The sequence below is a fragment of the Wasmannia auropunctata genome, unplaced genomic scaffold (genome assembly GCF_000956235.1).
Source record: "Wasmannia auropunctata unplaced genomic scaffold, wasmannia.A_1.0 LD336076.1, whole genome shotgun sequence".
NCBI classification, from domain to species: Eukaryota; Metazoa; Arthropoda; class Insecta; order Hymenoptera; family Formicidae; genus Wasmannia; species Wasmannia auropunctata.
The window spans coordinates 5,180,548-5,200,430 of NW_012026814.1; the positions used below are offsets into that span (position 1 = coordinate 5,180,548).

The 19,883-nt window shown below is 30.5% G+C and overlaps 4 protein-coding genes across 14 annotated transcripts in view; 3 read left to right on the forward strand and 1 right to left on the reverse strand.

The window, feature by feature from the left end:
* The first annotated feature begins 1,478 nt into the window (after positions 1-1,478).
* On the forward strand, positions 1,479-2,891 carry LOC105449338 (gonadal protein gdl). 3 transcript variants are annotated; one of them, XM_011688502.1, is made up of 2 exons: positions 1,479-1,757; positions 2,064-2,891. In XM_011688502.1, the coding sequence occupies exon 2, from the start codon at positions 2,086-2,088 to the stop codon at positions 2,608-2,610; it is 525 nt and encodes a 174-aa protein (XP_011686804.1). In that variant the 5' UTR covers positions 1,479-1,757; positions 2,064-2,085; the 3' UTR covers positions 2,611-2,891. The 3 variants fall into 3 exon arrangements, with proteins under 3 accessions (XP_011686804.1, XP_011686802.1, XP_011686803.1); XM_011688500.1 differs by having other exon boundaries at positions 1,480-1,757; positions 2,027-2,891; XM_011688501.1 differs by having other exon boundaries at positions 1,480-1,757; positions 2,080-2,891.
* Positions 2,892-3,606: 715 nt separating this feature from the next.
* LOC105449340 (lon protease homolog, mitochondrial) lies at positions 3,607-10,082 on the reverse strand. Of its 2 annotated transcripts, none has more exons than XM_011688513.1 (10): positions 9,609-10,082; positions 8,861-9,088; positions 8,317-8,489; positions 7,842-8,104; positions 7,071-7,262; positions 6,675-6,979; positions 6,446-6,585; positions 6,055-6,337; positions 4,754-5,657; positions 3,607-3,865 (listed from the first exon to the last, which is right to left on the reverse strand). In XM_011688513.1, the coding sequence occupies exons 1-10, from the start codon at positions 9,863-9,865 to the stop codon at positions 3,644-3,646; spliced, it is 2,967 nt and encodes a 988-aa protein (XP_011686815.1). In that variant the 5' UTR covers positions 9,866-10,082; the 3' UTR covers positions 3,607-3,643. The 2 variants fall into 2 exon arrangements, with proteins under 2 accessions (XP_011686815.1, XP_011686814.1); XM_011688512.1 differs by having other exon boundaries at positions 7,842-8,155.
* Positions 10,083-10,130: 48 nt separating this feature from the next.
* On the forward strand, positions 10,131-12,357 carry LOC105449339. Of its 8 annotated transcripts, none has more exons than XM_011688507.1 (5): positions 10,131-10,220; positions 11,204-11,396; positions 11,516-11,654; positions 11,749-12,030; positions 12,109-12,357. In XM_011688507.1, the coding sequence occupies exons 2-5, from the start codon at positions 11,225-11,227 to the stop codon at positions 12,281-12,283; spliced, it is 768 nt and encodes a 255-aa protein (XP_011686809.1). In that variant the 5' UTR covers positions 10,131-10,220; positions 11,204-11,224; the 3' UTR covers positions 12,284-12,357. The 8 variants fall into 8 exon arrangements, with proteins under 8 accessions (XP_011686809.1, XP_011686805.1, XP_011686812.1 ...); XM_011688503.1 differs by having other exon boundaries at positions 10,214-10,671; XM_011688510.1 differs by having other exon boundaries at positions 10,214-10,671; positions 11,204-11,279.
* Positions 12,358-13,194: 837 nt separating this feature from the next.
* The window catches only part of LOC105449341 (gamma-tubulin complex component 2-like), a 13,619-nt gene continuing 6,930 nt past the window's right edge, over positions 13,195-19,883 (forward strand). Inside the window, 15 exon segments of the mRNA XM_011688514.1 lie at positions 13,195-13,570; positions 13,713-13,877; positions 13,952-14,096; positions 14,251-14,422; positions 14,506-14,649; positions 14,732-14,886; positions 15,085-15,213; positions 15,364-15,543; positions 15,628-15,802; positions 15,946-16,139; positions 18,305-18,515; positions 18,599-18,693; positions 18,695-18,768; positions 18,844-19,018; positions 19,396-19,539. Coding sequence (XP_011686816.1) covers positions 13,518-13,570; positions 13,713-13,877; positions 13,952-14,096; positions 14,251-14,422; positions 14,506-14,649; positions 14,732-14,886; positions 15,085-15,213; positions 15,364-15,543; positions 15,628-15,802; positions 15,946-16,139; positions 18,305-18,515; positions 18,599-18,693; positions 18,695-18,768; positions 18,844-19,018; positions 19,396-19,539 — 2,211 coding nt within the window. The 5' untranslated portion in view covers positions 13,195-13,517.

Consider the following 19,883-nt stretch of genomic DNA (forward strand, 5'->3'; position numbering starts at 1 on the left):
GAATATGCCTCCCACATTTTTGCGCTTGAGAATTCACGAGGCCGTCAGCGCCTTGAAATCACGCAAAATTCGGTGATCCGCACCTGTCTGGGGATGCGTGTGTCGACCCCACTCAACGTATTGTTTGCAGAGGCCCGGGAGCCTCCTTTGAAGCTCAGGTTTCAATACTTGGCTAGTAAATATATGTGCAAGGTCCTTTCTATTGAAGACCATCCGGTGGTTGTAAAGCTAGAGAACCTCCTTATACTTGCCGACTCTCCTGCAAGGAGATTATACCTCGCTCACAACTTTTATCTTATCCAAATCTATCGCCAAATATTCCAATACAAACAGACCCTACACAAAACTGTAATTCTTCCTGTATTCAGCTATACTTACTCCTCGATTTTCGTTGCCCCGGAAGTGATCTACCCGAAGGAGAACCTGGTTGCCCTGCTCGAGGGTTCTCCTAAGGAACGTGCTCAGGCGATTTTTATGAGAGTTTTTCAAGATGAAATTGGGCAATCGGTTGTCTTTTATACCGATGGCTCCAAAATTGAAGAAATATCGACAGTAGGGGCGGCGTGCTACTCCCCTCAGTTAAACCTCGAACTAATGGACAGGCTTCCGCAGCACGCCTCTGTTTTTTCCGCAGAAGCATGGGCCATATACAATGTTATATTATCCTTAAAAGCTTTCTCAGTAAATGACGCGGTTATTGTTACAGACTCGCTGAGCACTTTGCAAGCCCTGCAGAGTACAGGTTCTTATAAAAATAATTACCTTATCCCCCTTATTAAAGCCACGCTGGAGGCAGCGCAGAAGGACGGAATCCGCGTCCGTTTTATCTGGGTGCCCTCCCACAAGGGCATCCTGGGTAACGAGCGAGTAGACGAACTAGCTAAGAAAGCTACTAGAGAGGGTAGGACGACTAATTTCAAAACTCCTCTCTCCGATCTTTTCTCGATCCTTCGGTCCAAGCTGATTGCTAACTTTGACGCGTACATCGAATACTGGGCCAGTCTCAAGGGAGTTCAATACTTCCGAAAAATTTATTCTAAAATGAAGAGACTTTGGTTTCACCGCTCCACTTTGGATCGGCACTCTATTGTTACGATGTCTCGGGTACGTGCTAACCACTATAATTTAAATTCTAGCCTGCATAGGAAAAACATTATAGAAAATCCCTCTTGCTCTTGTGGTAATACAAATCAAGATATAAATCATATTATATTTGAATGCCCTGAGACTCTTGAATACGCACTACCGCTCAAAAGACATATCGCAAAAACGAATATTTTCGCATATTACAGACGAGATATTTTTGATATACTTAAGAATCCCACAGGAATGCTATGTAAACTTTTGTCGGCATTTTGCAAAGCATGCAAAATTCTTATATAATCTATGGTATTAGCATGAACTCGCTTAAACTGCGCAGGCGCGTGCTCCAATCCTACCCCGCATACCCCCCCCCTCCCCAGCTTGACTCCACGCGTCCGTTTCATACTCACACTTGTATCTTACTCGTTTAGCACAATCAAGTGTGCTGCCAAATGCTCACTTGGTTCCCTATCTTGTCAGTCTCTCGTTTGAGTCTAAGTACCTCAGCCAACAAGATTTTGGCCGGATTACCCCCGATCGGGAGCAGGCGCCAATAAAAGAAAAGAAGAAGAAGGGAGTCGGGACTGTCTGGGACTGTCTGCTGAACGTGGCGGGTGGCCATTGATATCCGATGCTGTTTATTATTGGAGTTGGATTTGAAGCCGGAAAGACAAGTAAATAAATAAAGATTGATACTTCACGTGCACAAGTCACGCAAACAAAGACTATTTAGTATTTTGTATGCAAAACATCTATTCTGTTTTTACTTCGCCTCGTTTTTACTGAAAGGACATTTCGACAAGAAGGAAGAATAAAATATCTCGCTTCCTTATTTTATTGATAATTTTATATAATTGAGATTATTTGATATTATAAGTTATATTGAAATAAATTATAAAAAATATATGTATTATTGCAAACAAATATTACTATTGTCATAAAGGAAACGGAGTATATATTGTGAAGTACATTTTGTAAAGCACATATTTTCTGAAGAAAAAGATGGATATTGTCAGCCCTACTCCTCAAGATCTGCAAACAAAACTCTACTTTCTGGTGGAACAACTGCAGCACATGGCCGGAGAATTACCGCCAAAGTATCAGATGCGATTGCCATATGAATTATTGTCCGGCTTGGCCAACTCGTTGTTAAACGACACCATATTTGAAATAGTGAAAGGTCTGATGGAGATACAGCACGTCACCGAGAAACATCTCTTCCAACAGCGACTTCAGCTTTTAAATCAGCAGAAGATTGAGTGCCAAGAAGCGTTATCGGCAACAATGACAGAAGAGGAGCTGACCTCAATGAAAGTAGCACTATACAAGAAGCACAAGGAAGAGTTGAAGCAAATGGACATGAAATTGGTATTGCAATTAGATCAAAAAGTAGCTGATCAGCAGAGTATATTGGAGAAAGCTGGAGTACCTGGATTCTATGTGACGAACAATCCAGTGGAGATTCAGGTGCAAATGAGGCTGTGCGACTTCATAATCAGACTCAGCAAGATGGATATACCAACTTGACATGAATATAAAGTTCTTCTATATAATTTCCATTTATTCAGTTATATTCATCACTTACGGATAACAATTATGTCATTATTTTATTATTGTAGTTATTATTGTTATTTGTTAGTTGTTTAACATTAAATTGTAAAGGTCAAATTTTGAAAACTGCATAGATTTGTATTATAAAATATTTTATTTAAATCAAGATTTCTGTACAAATGCAATTTCACCTACATTATATTGAAACATATCACTTAAAAATTTACATTTGTTAATTAAAATCAATTAAAGTGTAATAGACTGACATATATAAATTTTTTTGAAATAAGAAAATATTTGCAATAGTTATCTCATAGATCATACATATATGAATCCTATATGAATTATTTCAAAGAAAGAAAAATAAACTTTTATCAAGAAAAAAAACACAAATCCCAAGAAAAATAAGACAGATACTTATATTTGCAATTATATGCATTTATACATATATGCATTTTAATGATAATATTAAAAGAATAATGACTATTCTTACAAAATAATGTAACAAAACTTTTTTAAGATATCAACAGAAGGTATTCACTTATTCACTTATATAATTATTCATATTTACTTATATAATTATTTGTACACACAATTACTTCATAAAGTAATTGTATTTTCAGAATTAATCGTTCAATTATGTGTTACAAATAAGAAACTTTGAGAATGTACTAAATATAAATCGAATAATTGCAAATAAAATAAATTTAAAATTTTTACAATACAGAAGATCAATTTAAAAAAGTGTTTTCAATACAAAAGATGAATTATTTTCATTTAGATATCTTTGTTAAATGATATATAAATTGTCTCTTCAATTAAGTATTATATACAAGAAACATAAAATAAGATTTTGTCAGCAATATGCCACATAGTATATACTATATGGTAAACTATTTGTATACAAAATAATTTAGACGATTAATAATTAGAAGTGATGATGGTGGAGTAAAAAATTCATACAAACATATCTATGTCTGATTCGGAATGATCCACCCTGTATATTATTTTATCCAAATGTTGGCTGTGCGGACGAAACATGATCAGTGATTGGTTTAGCTGATCGAAGAGAATCGATCTCGTTCGTTTTTGGGAAACATATACGATAAACATCGTCAAACGTCGAAGCAAAATGCACTTCCAGACCGTCTGTAATATATTTAGGTAGATCGTTGAAATCTTTCTTATTCTCGTCGGGCAAAATTATGCATTTAACATCGACTCGCTTCGCCTGAAAGTAAAAATTTTTTTAAATTTTGTACCTCGAAGCATTACATATACAGAGTGGTTTTGAAGTATTGTAAGAGTTTTAAGAGGTGATTCCTCACTTTAATTCAAACGAAAACTTTATATGATTTATGTTTGAAACAGCTTAATTTCAAAGATATAAGGTGTTTTCTAAAAATTTCGAAACCCATTTGAGTTATTTTCAAAGTTTTTGAAAAAAAGAACGAAATTTTCCCTTCAACTTTAATCCTGTATCTTCAAATAAAAACTAAGTCGTTTCGGGCATGTAATCATATTTTTCCGTCTTGAATTAATATAAGAAATCGTTTCTTAAAATCGTTTAGAATACTTAAGGACCACTCTGTAAAACAAAGTGATTATTTCACGAGTTTATTAAATAATAATTATATTTCATAAAGCTATGATAAATATAATTAAAAAAATAAATAAATAATGACACAAACGCATGCTTTGGTGAAAAATATTTTAACCTTCGGTTGTCACACCTTTTTTTTCAATCAAGTTTATTTTGAGGTCAATCCAATGTCAAACCAATTTTTAAAAGACTGCTGTTTAAAAACTAACAGTTTAATTAGATCACAAAAATTCTTAAATAGAGTTCAAACATTGTAGAATGTATTCTGATTGTATAGAACTTAAAATTGAAATGAATTGAATTGATGGCATCATATTGAAAAAAAATTCTTAAAAGAAAGTAAAAAACCATTATCCAAGATAAAAAGCTGGGGTCATTTTGTCAAGTGTGATAACCGAAGGTTAATGAAACTAGTACATTAAGCTATATAATATTATCTAATAATAACATATATACTGAGGTTTAATTAATAATATTAGTAAGTTGGGATTAATATGAGATTATGTTTATACTTACTGCAATAACTTTCTCTTTGATACCACCAACAGGAAGTACTTTGCCCATAAGACTCAACTCGCCCGTCATTGCTACGTCTTGTCTGATAGCTTGGTTTTTAGCCAAGGATAATAACGCAGTAGCAATTGTCACACCTGCGCTAGGTCCGTCTTTCGGAGTCGCTCCTTCAGGCACGTGTATATGCAAATGGGAATCGTACAGAAACGTATTTGAAGAATCCTCCTGTTTCAGGTAATTCCTCGCCACAGTCATCGCGATATGTATGGACTCCTTCATTACATCGCCCAGATGACCGGTAACTTCGAAGGTACCCTCGGCTTTCTTGCCGCCCGTCGGTTTTCTGATGGTACTCTCGATGAATAACGTGGATCCGCCCATAGCGGTCCACGCCAGTCCCATCACAACTCCGGGCGGTGTTCTTTCGTACATTCTGTCGTGTGTGAATACAGGCTTGCCCACAAACTCCTGTAAGTTGTCCACGGTGACATCGATCTTGTCGACTTCCTTCTTGACAACCTTAAACGCCACTTTTCTGTGCACCTTTTCTATATGTTTCTGCAGACTCCTCACCCCGGATTCTCGACAATAAGATTTGATTAATGCCGTGAGTGCATTGTCTTGTATGCTAATTTGCTCTGTGCTGAGACCAGACTCAGTTCTAGCTTGTGGAACTAAGTATTGTTTCGCGATAGCGAGCTTCTCTTCGGCAACGTAACCGGACATGTCTATCATCTCCATACGATCTCTCAGGGGTTCCGGAATGGTGTCTATTACATTTGCCGTGCAAATGAATAGCACTTTCGATAAATCTACTGGAACATCTAAATAATGGTCCAGAAAGTTTGCATTCTGTTCTGGATCGAGCATTTCGAGAAGAGCAGATGCTGGATCCCCTTGGTGTCCCCTAAAATATAATGTTATATATGATGTAAGTCCAAGAAATGTCATAAAATATTACACATTTTTTAATATTTCAGAGATACATTAGAAATATCTTTAAATGTTTTGTCATTTTAAGATATTATACATCTATACTCTTTTTTTTTTATACTCTGATATATATTTTTTAAAACAAATTATAAATCCCGCTCGTTATTGTAATACAATAATTAACAGTAATCAACAACTAAAGACGAGGAAATTAACGGTGTTAAATAATTTATTATTCAGTTTTCTAATATAAAACGTAAACGAAACTAGTTTCGATCACTTGGACTTTCTCAATCATATAAATAATTTATACGATTGAGAATTACATATTTATAATATATTTTTTATATATATTTACAAAGATTACATACTTGCCGATCTTATCGACTTCGTCTATTAGAATCAATGGATTCTCAGTTTTGGTCTTTTTCAAACACTGAATGACTTTGCCTGGCATGGCTCCCACATACGTTCTCCTATGTCCTTTAATCTCTGCCACGTCTGTCATTCCACCGACACTAAACCTAAAATATTCTCTGTTCAAAGCGCGAGAAATCGATTTAGCTATTGAAGTCTTGCCGACCCCAGGAGGCCCGTAGAAACATAATATTTTTCCTTGCGTACTGCCTTTAAGTTGACTAACAGCAATAAATTCTGTAATTAAAAGCATAATGTACAATGAAAAACGTTATTATTACTTAAATAATAGTAAGTTAAATAATAGTATATAATTTGTTTTTTTTTTTTGGCATTTGTCTCTACCAAGTATTCTTTTCTTTATATCATCCATTCCATAATGATCCTCATCCAAAATTTTAACGGCATCTTGAAGATTTAAATTCTCCATACTTGTCACACCCCATGGCATAGACGTGAGCCAATCGAGATAATTTCTTGTAACACTACAAAATATAAAATTCATGTAACATTTATACAAATCACCAATACATACTTATTATAATATTATTTGATATTATAATATTATACACACTTGAATTCGCTACTATGACTTTCCAAAAAGGAAAGTTTATTTAATTCCTCTTCCAACACGTCCATAACCGGTTTAGGAACAGTCTTTTGTTTTATTCTTTCCCTGTACTTTTCTTCTATCGCGTCCTTGTCATCCTTCTCCAGCCCTAATTCTTTCTTAATAACTTTTAATTGTTCATGAAGAATATATTTTCTATGTTGTTGTTTTACTTTCTCCTCGACCTCTCTACCAATTTTCTGCTGCAGCTTACTTAATTCATATTCCTTTTTCAAAAGCGCAAGCGATAACCTCAACCTTTTTAGAATCTACAAATAAAATATTATTTTAATATTTCCCTAAGATACGTATGGAAATTCTATACACATGATGTAACAGTTAAACGACGAATGTACTTACATCCATTTCCTCTAAAACTTGTTGCAATTCCTGTGCATCTGCTCCAGTTAAGGCAGCACCCAAGTCGCTAAGGTAAACAGGATTATCCACAACTCTTTGTCCTTGATGTAGCATTTGTTGCAAAGATTCACGATATAAAGGATTCATGCTGATTATATCTCGGATTGTTTTGATGAGTTCTTGCGTCAAAGCCTGTTTAGGAAATATTAGGAATGTCTAGCGTTGTTATAATTTCTGATATTATAATAGTACCTACTATATAATAGAATAAATTCAAAATTGATTGTTTTAGAATAATGCATAGAAGAAATAAGAAAAAGAAAATAAAGATAAATAAAATGATCATTCTTTTGAGTTATATTGATTTTTGTCTTCATTAATCAAAGATTGTTCTATTTCATTTAGCACATCCTTATATCTGTACATAGGATATCTTAAATTAAAATATCCTATTGCACAATTAATAAATAATAATGATCGGAAATATTCTATTTTTATTCATGAAACATATGATAGATAAAAGAAAAAGAAATATTAAATAATAAAATTTGCTACATGTAATATTATATATTCCTTTATAAATATATTATAAAAATTAACTCAATTTATTTTTTATTAATACTATTTCGGTTTGTAAAATTTCAATATTTAATATTTATTAAATTGCTTATTTAATTTGTTAAAAATTAAAAAATAAATAAAAAGATTTTTAATATTATCATTTAAGATCAAGGATATTACGAAGCCTTTCAATATCATTTTATATATTACCTTAATCTCTTCAGTTTGCTTAAACTTTTCGTGTGTGACATTTACAACTTCCACCATTAGTACAGGTTGACTATCAGATTGAGGGATCGACGAATCTATCGACGGTTTCTCCACATTTTTCTCGGACGAATCTATCGGCGGTTTTATTTCCGTAAATTTCGTTTCATTAATCTTTTCTGTTTTTTCTGTTCGTTCTGTAACTCTATTCTCTGCCTTTTTTCGCAATGATCTCCGGTTTATCTTGCCACTGGTCATTGTGTCGTCTACAGGGACGGTAATTGTGGTATTTAATAGTGGAAACGTCAGTTTCATCTCTGTGCAAAGTATGTATGGCAATATTTAACAGAATAACCGAAGAACAGAGCCACGCCAGATAAAACAAGAAAATTTTTGTCAATTAATTTAAAATATGAAACAAATTTCTGAAGTATGATTTTATAGAAATAAAAACGCAATAATTAAACACATCTTTTACCGTGTTCTACTTTCGGAGTGGCATCCTCAAAAATTTGATTAACAACCTTAATTCTTCTGTGTGCCATAATTACCAATCTTAAGCGATTTCCCAGGTCCTGCACCTCATGTACTTGGGCAAAAGTTCCAATCGGATAAATATCATCCAAACTTTGAACGACATCAGCTTCATTCCTATATAAACAAATGTCGTAAATTAAAACTTATATCATTTGCATTATATACACATATAATTTATATAATTATTAATTTTGGTATTATTTATATTAATACAAATTTATGCTAGAAAAAGATTTAAAAGAAAAATTGTATATTAGCTCGTATTTTAGAAATAAAACTTTTCAACTTTATTGAGTAATTTTTAATCGCAAATATAAAATTATATGAACTTTATATTTGCAAAGAAGACTCAGTAAAATCGAAAACGCCCCGCTTTAATATTATTGAATAAAATAATACGATTATATTTCAACATTTTTGTTTGCTCATTTTATTGGCCTTTATTTCTTATAGTTTCTATTTCATGGATTTAAAAGGTTACTTACTCTTCAGATTTCTTCAAGAAGACTCCCACATAAGGCTGATTTAATTTTATCTTTCTACGTATTAAATCTATCAGAACTGGATTGCTAATCTCGATTAGCTTAATAAACCTGGGAAACACTGGATTTCTATTGATAGCAATGACTGGTACATGAGGCCATACATCAGGCACCACTACAGTTGCAGGCAGAGAGGCAGGATAATCTCCAGATTGTTCTCCATTACCATCGCTAAATAATACGTATATAAAACAAAAAACTGTACTTTCTCAGAAGTCAGATACAATATAGTTTGTCAGAACTATTTATGATATAAAACTTATAATGCAGATAAAATAGAAATATTATATATATGTATATATAATATATATAATATGAAACAATAAAAACCTAACAAGATTCCCCAAATTAAAAATACAATAAGTAAGGCAGATGGAAATTTTTTTTTTATTTTTCTTTATTCCCATCTGCCTTACTTACTTATTGTATATACAATATGTACAAAACCATAGAAAAACAAGTAATTTTTACTGAATTATGAGGCAAATAGGTGAGTGAGAGAATTTTATTAAATTCACAGATTACAGGAAAAGGAAAAAAGAAATATTCAAATTTGAAAAAGTCAGGTGGGAATAAAAGAGAAGCTTAATTAAATGAATCACACACACACACGCACACGCACACGCACACACACACACACACACACACAACAAACTAATCAAACTAATTAAAATAAATAAATTTAATTTACCTCGGAGGATCCCGATCGGAATATCTTTTCGCCGTGAAAAATCTCACCGACGTTATTGCGGGATGAAACCGGATGGTTCTCAGTAATCCTGATTTATAACCCGGGTATCCTGCTCGCGTCAATCGCGATCTGGCGCAGATCGGCGACGGCACATGGTAATCCGCGGCTGACCGGTCTCCGCGGAACGAGCGCGTGATTGTCCCGCGCTGTCGCAGGATTAGCAGCAGCTTAGCATTCACTGTTGTCACGAGTCGCATGATCCTCCGAAACCGTCGCGAATGCTCACGAACTTCTATCCCGTTCTACTTCTGTAAGAATCGCTGATCAAAGAAGAAAAAAAAAAGAGGAAAACCTAAGAGCGAGAGGTTATGATATAAGACAGCGCAAATTCATATAAGTTAAGTTAACCTAATCTAACTTAACTCCGTTTCCAATTCCGACTTATGATTTTATCGACAATGTTACAAAAAAATAGATGTGGTATGTATGCAGTTCCTCTATCGACAAATGGATGTACGTGCGGCGCTAGCGTTCCTCAGTCCCACGAAAAAGGCCGGGATGTTCTCAGCCACTCTCAAGTCGGATAACAGTCATAACAGATTCCTCTCTGGCGTAAGCAAATGAGATAAATACACGATATATGATGTGATTTTTTACTTTTAAGTATATCGAGTTAAAAAGGGACAAAGACGTAAAAGCACAGATTTCTATGGAAATCTGTGCGTGAATCGTCACAAAGCCCGAAAAGTGCAATTATATAGGAAGAAGGTCAGGGATTTCCTAAAAACAGGAAATATATAAAATATTAAACGTGATTAATATGTTGATTTAACACAACACAATCGATACAATATACATATTATTTAAAATAAGAAGATCAAGATTTTGATTATCAAGGATTGAGAGTGTGATCCTCTTAACGCTACAAATGTTTCACACGTTATACGAAATATACGATCAAGCATTTGATTTACAAATCAGAGGAAAGAATTATTTTTACTAATTGCGATCATTGAAAAAAATGCTTCGATCAAGCATATAAGCATCAAGTAAACCGCGCGCGGTAGTCTACTGAATCATTTAATATTTTTAGTCTTTGAAAAGTATATATGTATATTATACGTTGCATAAATATAAATCGCGTTCCCATTACGTACGTTAATTATGTTAATTTTATCATGTTGATTTTTCATGTTAATTTTCATGTTAATTTTGTCACTTTCTATGTCGGAATTTAAGGAACTGCAAAACTTTCTAGCAATTCTAAAACAATTTTTGTAGCAATTATATGTATATTTGAATATATTTAAATATAATTTATTAATTAGAATATATTTAAATACTAAAACCAGAGAGAAGCACACTTCTCTCTGCTAAAACACTAATTAATTTGACAATATTATTATTGCAGCATATAAAACTGATTTTTTTCAAACTTTATATATTGTAATAAAAAAAATATTTTCTATCATACTTTTTGAATTCTGAAGTTTATCATGCATTGTATATCTTATTAATAATTTAAATTATTAATATAAATAAAGATTAAAATTATTAAATATGGAAAGAATATATTTTAATATAATTCTTTACAGATACAATTTGAACGTTAAATCATGGAAAGATGTGATATACAAATAAGTAAAAAAGCTTCAATGTCACAACCTCTAAGTAATAATAATTATATAAACGACAAACTATCTGAACCTATTGTAACAAAAGCAAACAATAACGAGCAAAGTAATAAAAATAATATTGATTACAAAAATATTTTACTCACTATGAGAGGTAAAATAAATTATTATCGCAGCCATTAAAATCTTATATATGCATGTAAAAAAATTTTATCTCATACATGTTTATATATTATCAAGATTTTATATAATGTGAATTTTATTTCTGTACAGGAGAAATAAGTTCAGGTTCCATACATAGAAACAGTTTAACGCAAAAACAGGCTAATATTATTTTTGTAGAGGAGACGGAAGACGATGATGAACAATTCATTTTAAATATGAAAACGATCATTGATAAAAACTGCAAAATGTAACGCCAATTATCAATTAATTTGTATATTATATTAGATAATTACAATACTGTATTTTTCTATTACCTATAAGTCATTTTGTTATATGAACAGGCAAAATAAGGAAAACTCTAACATAAAAGATTTACAAAGCAAATTATATTTATCAAGAAAAAAGAAGTGCCCATTTAGCGACATAGATCAAAATTTGATGAAACGATTTAAAAAATCTGTAGACGATAGCAAAGCTTCCTGCATAACACAAAAATTGCAGCAGCCTGAGCACGTTGTTGACATTGTTTCCACTAATAGTCACAGTTGCTCGACAGACTATACTCCGCAGATTGCCTATACTCCAGTCATTAATAATGATATGAATGACGATATGAATTGCAGGTATATTCCAATTTAGATATAATTTCAAACGTATTACGCGCAACCAATCGATCGGTTCAGTTCATATATCATTTTCAGACACAACAAGAGTGAACTGCTTTTCCATGTAACTTCGAAAATGCAGAAAAATGACCAATGGATTCACGAAAGAACAGTAGAGAATATAAAAACTGTTACTGAAATAGAAATAGAAAAGCAGTTTATTTATAAGGAGATGTTGTGCCTTACACCTCCCCAGAAAGATGATTCATAAAATAACTTACAATTTATATAAATAATATAAAATAATTTTCTAATTTTTACCATATTATTTGTCAGCAATTTATTGTATAATTATAGCTTTAAAATTATGTAAAAACTATATTTATTATAAAAAACATTTATTAAATACATAATAATTGCTACATTATATAAATATATAATAAACTATTATTAAACTAATAAACTTATATATTTCTTTAAATGAGCCTTGGAATTTTGATTTTATTTTGTATGTATGTGTGTGCGTGCGCGCGTGTGTAATCAATCTTCAAAAAGAATTGTAAAAATCATTTAAATCTAAGGTTGGATATTAGTAACTATAGTTAAAAAGTTATAAAGTTAAAAGTTAAATAATAAAGTTAGAGAGTTAATAACTTTTTTAACTTAACTTAATTAATTTTAAACAAGTTAACTGCAGTTAACTTCAATTTAGTTATTTTAGTTATTTAGTTATTTTTAAATATAAACTTTAACTTATAATTAACTTTTTTTTAAGTTAAAAATTTATCTATTCAAAAGAACAAAAATTTCATATAAAGACAATATTTTATTTTATATAAATTTAATATTTACAAATAAAATATTAAATTTATATGATCATTTATTAAATTGTTTCTTATTTAGAGTAATATCTTATTTTAAAAAATTACGAAATTCTAATTTAATATATAATTAATATAAATAATATTTTTCAAATTAAATAGCTTTTAATTTAACTTTAGTTAATTTACTCTTAACGCAACTTTTAATTGAGTTAGTTTTAAGATAATGCAACTTTTAACTTAACTAAATTAATTTTATGTCATTAATTTGAACTTAATTTAGTTTAAAAAAAATAATAACTTATAACTTAACCCTGTTTAAATGTAACATTAAATATACGTCTTGTTACATAATACTGATAAATATTATGTAACATATTGGCAACATATGGAATATATAACTTAATTTTAATACATGTTAATAAGTTGTGTTTGCTACACGGAATAATCTAAATTTAAATATTGCCGCGAAACACTGATGAAGTTCTCGCCAGATGACGCGGAAATTATCATAACCTCCAAGAAGCTTTTGAAAACATAAAGAGATAAAAATATAAATACGAATATTTAAAATGATTATTTCTATGCAGATTTAAGATATTTGCCTAGTTTGCACAATATTATTAAGCTGATCTCACAGCGAGTGTTAACAATTACAATTGACGCTTAGAGCAATCGAGAACGATGAGTGAATTTAAATTACATCATTTGATAGTACAATTAATCGAATTATTAGGGTAAGTAGCAAAAGCTATATTTTGTAATTTGCATAATTGTAACTCGTAAAATTATATACGTTTAAAGAAAAATTTGAGTACGCATACTCTTACATAAAATATTATTTCTTGCAACAAATACGTGTAAATATTATCTCCTTAGTTCGGAATCTGCTCCGGAGAGACACTTGGAGAGGCTACAGAAAGAGAACTTGACAGCAAACGCGTTAAACGCGATTGCTCCTCACAGTTGTATCCAGCATCTCGCGAAGATTTCGTCCCAGCCAGAATTATTTGTACAGAAATACGAGGAACTGAAGTCAAGAAAGTTAGTGAGTCAATAATAATGCAGATACATTAAGATTTACTTGCAGAAGAACAACAAAAGATATATTTTTTCAGAGTAGATTTGTTAGGTCCATTTGTGCAGACTTTGGAATTGATATCCCAAGATGACGAACTAAAGAGATACTTGTCAAGATCCGTACCACGAGCAACGACTAGTTCTCTGAGGGATCCTACCATTACACAGGAAGATTTACCAAAAGTAATAATATACAAGTACATAACATTTTTAATTTACTTAATATATATTTAAATTTATCTCAGTTGTGTTATTTTTAATATTTTAAAATTAATTGCTTTGTTTTTTTTTTACATAATATACACTGGCATATGTAATAAATGTAATTTTTTAATAGATTTGCAAAACTGTAATTAAAGCTGCTGTGGAAGGAGGAAAGAAATTAAACCAGCAAGTTTGTTCAATCAGTAAGAAAAGTGATGGTATCTTAGTGAAGCATAATTGGGTAATGGAACGTCCACGCATAACATGGGATTTTCACAGTGACACCACTGTTGCACTTTATCAAAGTTTGTAAATAATTTTTTTTTGCGAAACGCAAAATTGGAAAACAATGAAATGTGGCAAGTCTGAAATAATTAAATGTTTGTAGAAGTTGTACCAATTATATCTCAGGAGTCCATACTTCTTTGGGATATTTTATATTGCCTGAAAGGAATAGATGGATCATATATTGTTTCGGAACCATTAACGAGTCCTTATGGCGTTAAGACTTTCAATATATTACCAGATGTTGGTAAGGATGTTTAAAATTTTTTAATTTAAATAGTAACAGTTATTACAAAGGTAAAGTTAAATGTCTTGAATTTTGTCCTCAGGTGTATCATTTAAGCAATTGGCGCAACAGATATTACCTTTAGCCTCATATTACTCCATGACGGTGAGATTTGTTGAAGAAAAGGTTTCGCCGGATGATGGACAAGTCAATCATGCTCTGAGAGGAGCTATACGATCTCTGCTGAAAGATTATTTGGTATAATAAATTACAATCTACAATGCATCTCAATAGACTTAGTATATTTAAATTTAAATTGAAAGGAATTAGGCTACCAAGAATAAATTAGAAATGACAAAGTAATACCAATACGAGCCAGCATGGATTAATATATATTTATGTTTCTCTAATTTAATTTATATTTTAGATATTGATTTTGTATGCTATGTGTTTCAGCTCTTCGTCGTGCAACTTGAGACAGAACACATCCATGGTAAACTAAGTTTGCAGAAGTTATGGTTTTACATCCAGCCTACTATGCTTACAATGTCCATACTTTCTCAAATTACATCCACAATATGTAAGGTTAGTCTAAAGTGTTAGTTAATACTAACCAATAATTAAATAATTTTAAATTATATCTATTCTTAAATATACATAGAGAATATAGATTATTTTCTATTTTCTATAACTAAAACGTTAGAAGTACTTATAAGGTAAAGTATTTAATTCTAGGCGGATGCTAGAGGGGGCAAAGTATTGAGCCTTTTGCATGAGCAGACGTTGAATAATGTCAGTGGTGAAGCAAAGTCTAAAGAACTGTGTTTATATCTGATGCAAGCGGCTAGCATGCCATATATGCAAATTTTAGAAAAATGGGTTTACAAAGGAGTGATATGCGATCCATATCAGGAAGTTAGTATTAAGTCCATTTCTGTATAGCAGTTACGTTATAAATGTACGTTATAAATGACACATTCATACTTGTTTATTTATCAGTTCTTTGTAGAAGATAACGAATTGATTCAAAGAGAAGAACTTCCCGTGGATTATTCTGCAGATTATTGGGAAAAGAGGTACACTATGCGATTAGAAAGAATACCTGTATTCTTGAATGAACATGCACAAACTATACTTAGAACAGGAAAATATTTTAATGTGATTAGACAATGTGGTATGTATTAAAATAATACAATTATGTATTCATATTTATTATATTATTAAAAGATAAACTGAAACGTCACTTTATATGCATTAATCATATTTTTGAACAATTAATTTGCAATCATTTTATAAGTTAAATAAATTCATATTTAGGTAAAACAGTGCAGTGGGGGAAACAAGAACCATTAAGCTATCAGTATCAAGGACAGAATTATATTGCTGCCATTGATAGAGCCTATTCAGAGGCTGCTAGAAAATTATTAGAGGTGCTTATGAAAGAAAATGATCTGATGGGCAGACTACGTAGTGTAAAGAGTTACTTTCTTCTTGCTCAAGGAGATTTTGTGGTAAGCTGAGTTATACGTTGTTAAACACCAGCATATTGTATTATTTTTGTTAAAATTTTTTAGATATTTATGTCACGCCTTTCCACTTTGGATGAAAAGATTTACACAAAAATTATTTTAAACAGATATATATAGATAATATTATAATTTTCTTCGGAATTATAATATAAATTTTACAAAAATATAACATTGCTGTTTTAAAGTAGGGGAGTATAGCGTAATTTGGTCAACTTTTTTTTGAATGACTCTAAAACTCGTATTTTTTCGAATTTCGTAAACCAAATATACCGTTGGAAAGGTAAAGACCTAGCGCAACTTTTTCTCGAATATACCTATCTTCTATCTCATTACAAAAAAAATATGATCATTTTCCCGAAACACAAAAAATTGAGATTTTTTTTATAGCGTAATTTGGTCAACCGTATAAATCTTAAGAATTCTTAAAAAATAAATTATAAAATAAAGTCAAAACAGCATATTTTCAAATTTTAATTATTTTTTTATTAATTTTATTGAAAAAGGCACAAAAAGCACACAAACATTGAAATTAATCTTCCATTTACTGAGACCGTAATAAAGATCTCCACACTTTTTAAAGTATCCAACAAGTGCTATCTCTTGATCTTCTATGAAAATCTATATGAACAATGAAAACCATAAAAATGAGAATCAAAAAAGAAATTTATTGAAATTAATTGATCGAGAACATACCGTTGGTGCAAAGTGATTGAATTTTTATTAAAAGATCGTCGTCGCTGATTGTTGAAAAATCGTCGATCTGCTTATCAAGTTGCAAAACATACCGATTCAAACTTGTTCTATGAATACCGTACAAAGCAACGTTTCGTATCGATTTCTTTCCCAATTTTATTTCTTTAATTAATGTAGTGAGATCTTTTGCTGGACGATCAGTTTGTTGTTTATGAAATTCCATTCTAATATTTAAAAAATGTAGAAAAATTATTTAAAAATCCCCCAAAAATACCAAAAATAAGTCTATATATTTATATGTGACGTTCAGTGCTTCATCTGTGAACATGTGTGAAAAAATCCATTGAACAAATTACGCAATATGCAGTTGACCAAATTACGCTAACCAAGCTTGTTGAAAAAAATGGCGTAAAAATTTTCCACGCACTTCACACCGAAACGTGATTAATCACATGAAAGAGAATAAAAAAATCATATCATAACATACATTACCTGGATCAAATCACGAAAAAATCACCACTTCACAAAATAAAATGTATGATGTCAATTTGAATTATTTTTCACAATTTTTTCGCTTTATTCTGCCGAGCAAAAATTAACACGTCTATTCAGCTCTATATCTCATCAAAAGTGAGCTTATACAATGACAATTTAATGACATAAACAACTGTATAGTGCGACGGCAGCGCTCAAAAAATGTTGACCAAATTATACTATGACCAAATTACGCTACTTTACCTTATAAGTTTTGAACATTAAAATTTATATTTTTACAATTATTGCAACTATATTACTATTTTAGGATAGTTCTAATCTAGATATTTTATTCTTAGAAAAATACATTTCTCTCTTTCATTTAAATTTAATCTTTTCGTTTCTTTCTGTAGATATTTCCGTAAATATTTTTTAAGTATTTTATTAATCCAATTTTCTCTAATCTATTTTTTGTATTTAAATTCCTTTCTCATCTCTATTTTCATTGTTTGCCTTTTTCTAAAAATATGTCGCAATCCAATCCAACCATTTTATGATTATATAATATTAATGATCATTTTAAGTATATATTAATTCTTATATTTTTTCATCAAATCTGTTATTATATCTCCGCACTAAATCTTTTTTGCTTATTCTTTATACTTGGTTTATAGTTCTTATGACTATTTCTTTTATATACTCATACGGTACCTCATTGTTTTTTTTGTAAACAAAAAATTATGTCTTACATATTCAAAGTGCTCTCTCTCTCTGTTCTTCCTTTTCATATCTTCATTCTGTTTTAAATCTACTGTTTACATTTTCTTTTTTTTTTTTTTTTTTTTGAGAATATAATAATTTTCGACTTTTCCATGCTTAAAATTAAATTAATTTTCTTCAAAACCTAGAAAAGCTTCTAAATATCTTCCAAATTGTTACTATTCTTTATATAACAAAATATTTATTTAATTTTACGTTAGGTCCAATTTATGAATCTATGCGAGGCCGAGTTGAATAAAAGTATATACGATATCGTTCTGCATCGTTTAGCATCTCTTCTCGAAGTTGCCTTGCGAATGTCTACTGCAGATTCAGATCCCTATAAAGATGATCTGAAGCCGGAATTACTTCCATACGATTTACAATATCAAATGTTTAGAATACTATCTATCCAAACGAGAGACGAGAAAGGTATATTTCATTAAAAGTATCATACATATCCAATTATATTCTAATCAAAATAAGTTAATAACGAGAACTTTTCTCTCTTGTAGAATATTGTTTTCAAGCAGGTAAAGTTTTGTCAGGTTTGGAAGCTTTCGTCTTCAATTACGATGTTAAATGGCCAGTTTCTCTAATCATTAATAGGGAAGGCCATAGCTTGTTATCAAATGCTTTTTAGGCATCTGTTTTATTGCAAATATGTTGAAAGACTCTTATGCAGGTAAATTATTTTGTTTTAACAGATTTTTTTGAACTTTATATCCACAGAAATATTTTAAAATTTGATGGATTATAGAGTATGGATCAGCAATAAAATAGCGAAAACTTTCACGCACGAAGTGGCTATGACTTACAGACAAGCATTTTCATTACGGCAGAGAATGCTTGATTGTATACAGCATTTGGAATACTATATGATGGTAGAAGTTGTGGAACCAAATTGGTTAAAATTTATAAATAAAATGAGCAAGGTGATGATTTATTTCTTATTTTTATTTTAAAACTTTAATTATAAAACTTAAAACAATATTAATTTCAATTTTCCTAAGATTGAACGGCCAAAGACGAGCAATTTAACAGGGTGTAAAAATTACTTTATTAATTTTCTAACATAATTAAAAAATGTAATGAAAAAACGTTTTTTTTATTGCGTTTTATGCTAGAAAATTAATTAATAAATTTTTACATCCTGTTAAATTGCTCGTCTTTGGCCATTCAATCTTATTAATTATTGTATTTACAATAACGAGCGAAATCTACAAAAAATTTTAATAATTCTATTTAAAAAAAATGTATACATTTTATATTTGACTTATTTTATATTATTTATTTGACAAATTAATACTAGGTCAGTAATGTCGATGATGTATTAAGCGTGCATCAAGATTTGCAAGATAGTTATCTGAAGGAATGTATGTTAACGGATCCTGATCTTCTTAGCTGTATCACTGGTATATGCGCTATATGCGTAGAATTTTGCAATTTTATGCAGGTAAACCTTACATATGCATATATACATATATACATATATACATATATTTTTTCTAATAATCATTCGCTGCATGTATACAATTACATATAATGATCTCTTCCTCTAAGTTGCGATTATTGTTTCAATTGGATTCATTACGTTGCTTTTACTTATTATTACATAATATATTTCTGAATCTATTAATAACAGGGTTGGGTAAGTTAATATTTTTTTTTAACTAAGTAAAGTTAAAGTTAACAGTCTAAAAATTTAACTTAGTTAAGATACAAGTTAGTCCATAATAAAATTAATTGAGTTAAAAGTAAATTAATAAAAAAAAATAATTGAAAAGTTAAAGTTAAATT

Excerpts from the sequence above, each read along its gene's own strand:
- LOC105449340 (XM_011688512.1), bottom strand. The coding sequence starts at position 9,865 with ATGCGACTCGTGACAACAGTGAATGCTAAGCTGCTGCTAATCCTGCGA. Across the intron at positions 9,089-9,608 it reads TCCGATCGGGATCCTCCGAG|CGATGGTAATGGAGAACAAT; the intron begins GTAAATTAAATT and ends CGTATTATTTAG. Across the intron at positions 6,980-7,070 it reads AAGTTTTAGAGGAAATGGAT|ATTCTAAAAAGGTTGAGGTT; the intron begins GTAAGTACATTC and ends TTTTATTTGTAG.
- LOC105449338 (XM_011688502.1), top strand. The coding sequence starts at position 2,086 with ATGGATATTGTCAGCCCTACTCCTCAAGATCTGCAAACAAAACTCTAC.
- LOC105449339 (XM_011688507.1), top strand. The coding sequence starts at position 11,225 with ATGGAAAGATGTGATATACAAATAAGTAAAAAAGCTTCAATGTCACAA. Across the intron at positions 11,397-11,515 it reads TATTTTACTCACTATGAGAG|GAGAAATAAGTTCAGGTTCC; the intron begins GTAAAATAAATT and ends ATTTCTGTACAG. Across the intron at positions 12,031-12,108 it reads AATGACGATATGAATTGCAG|ACACAACAAGAGTGAACTGC; the intron begins GTATATTCCAAT and ends TATCATTTTCAG.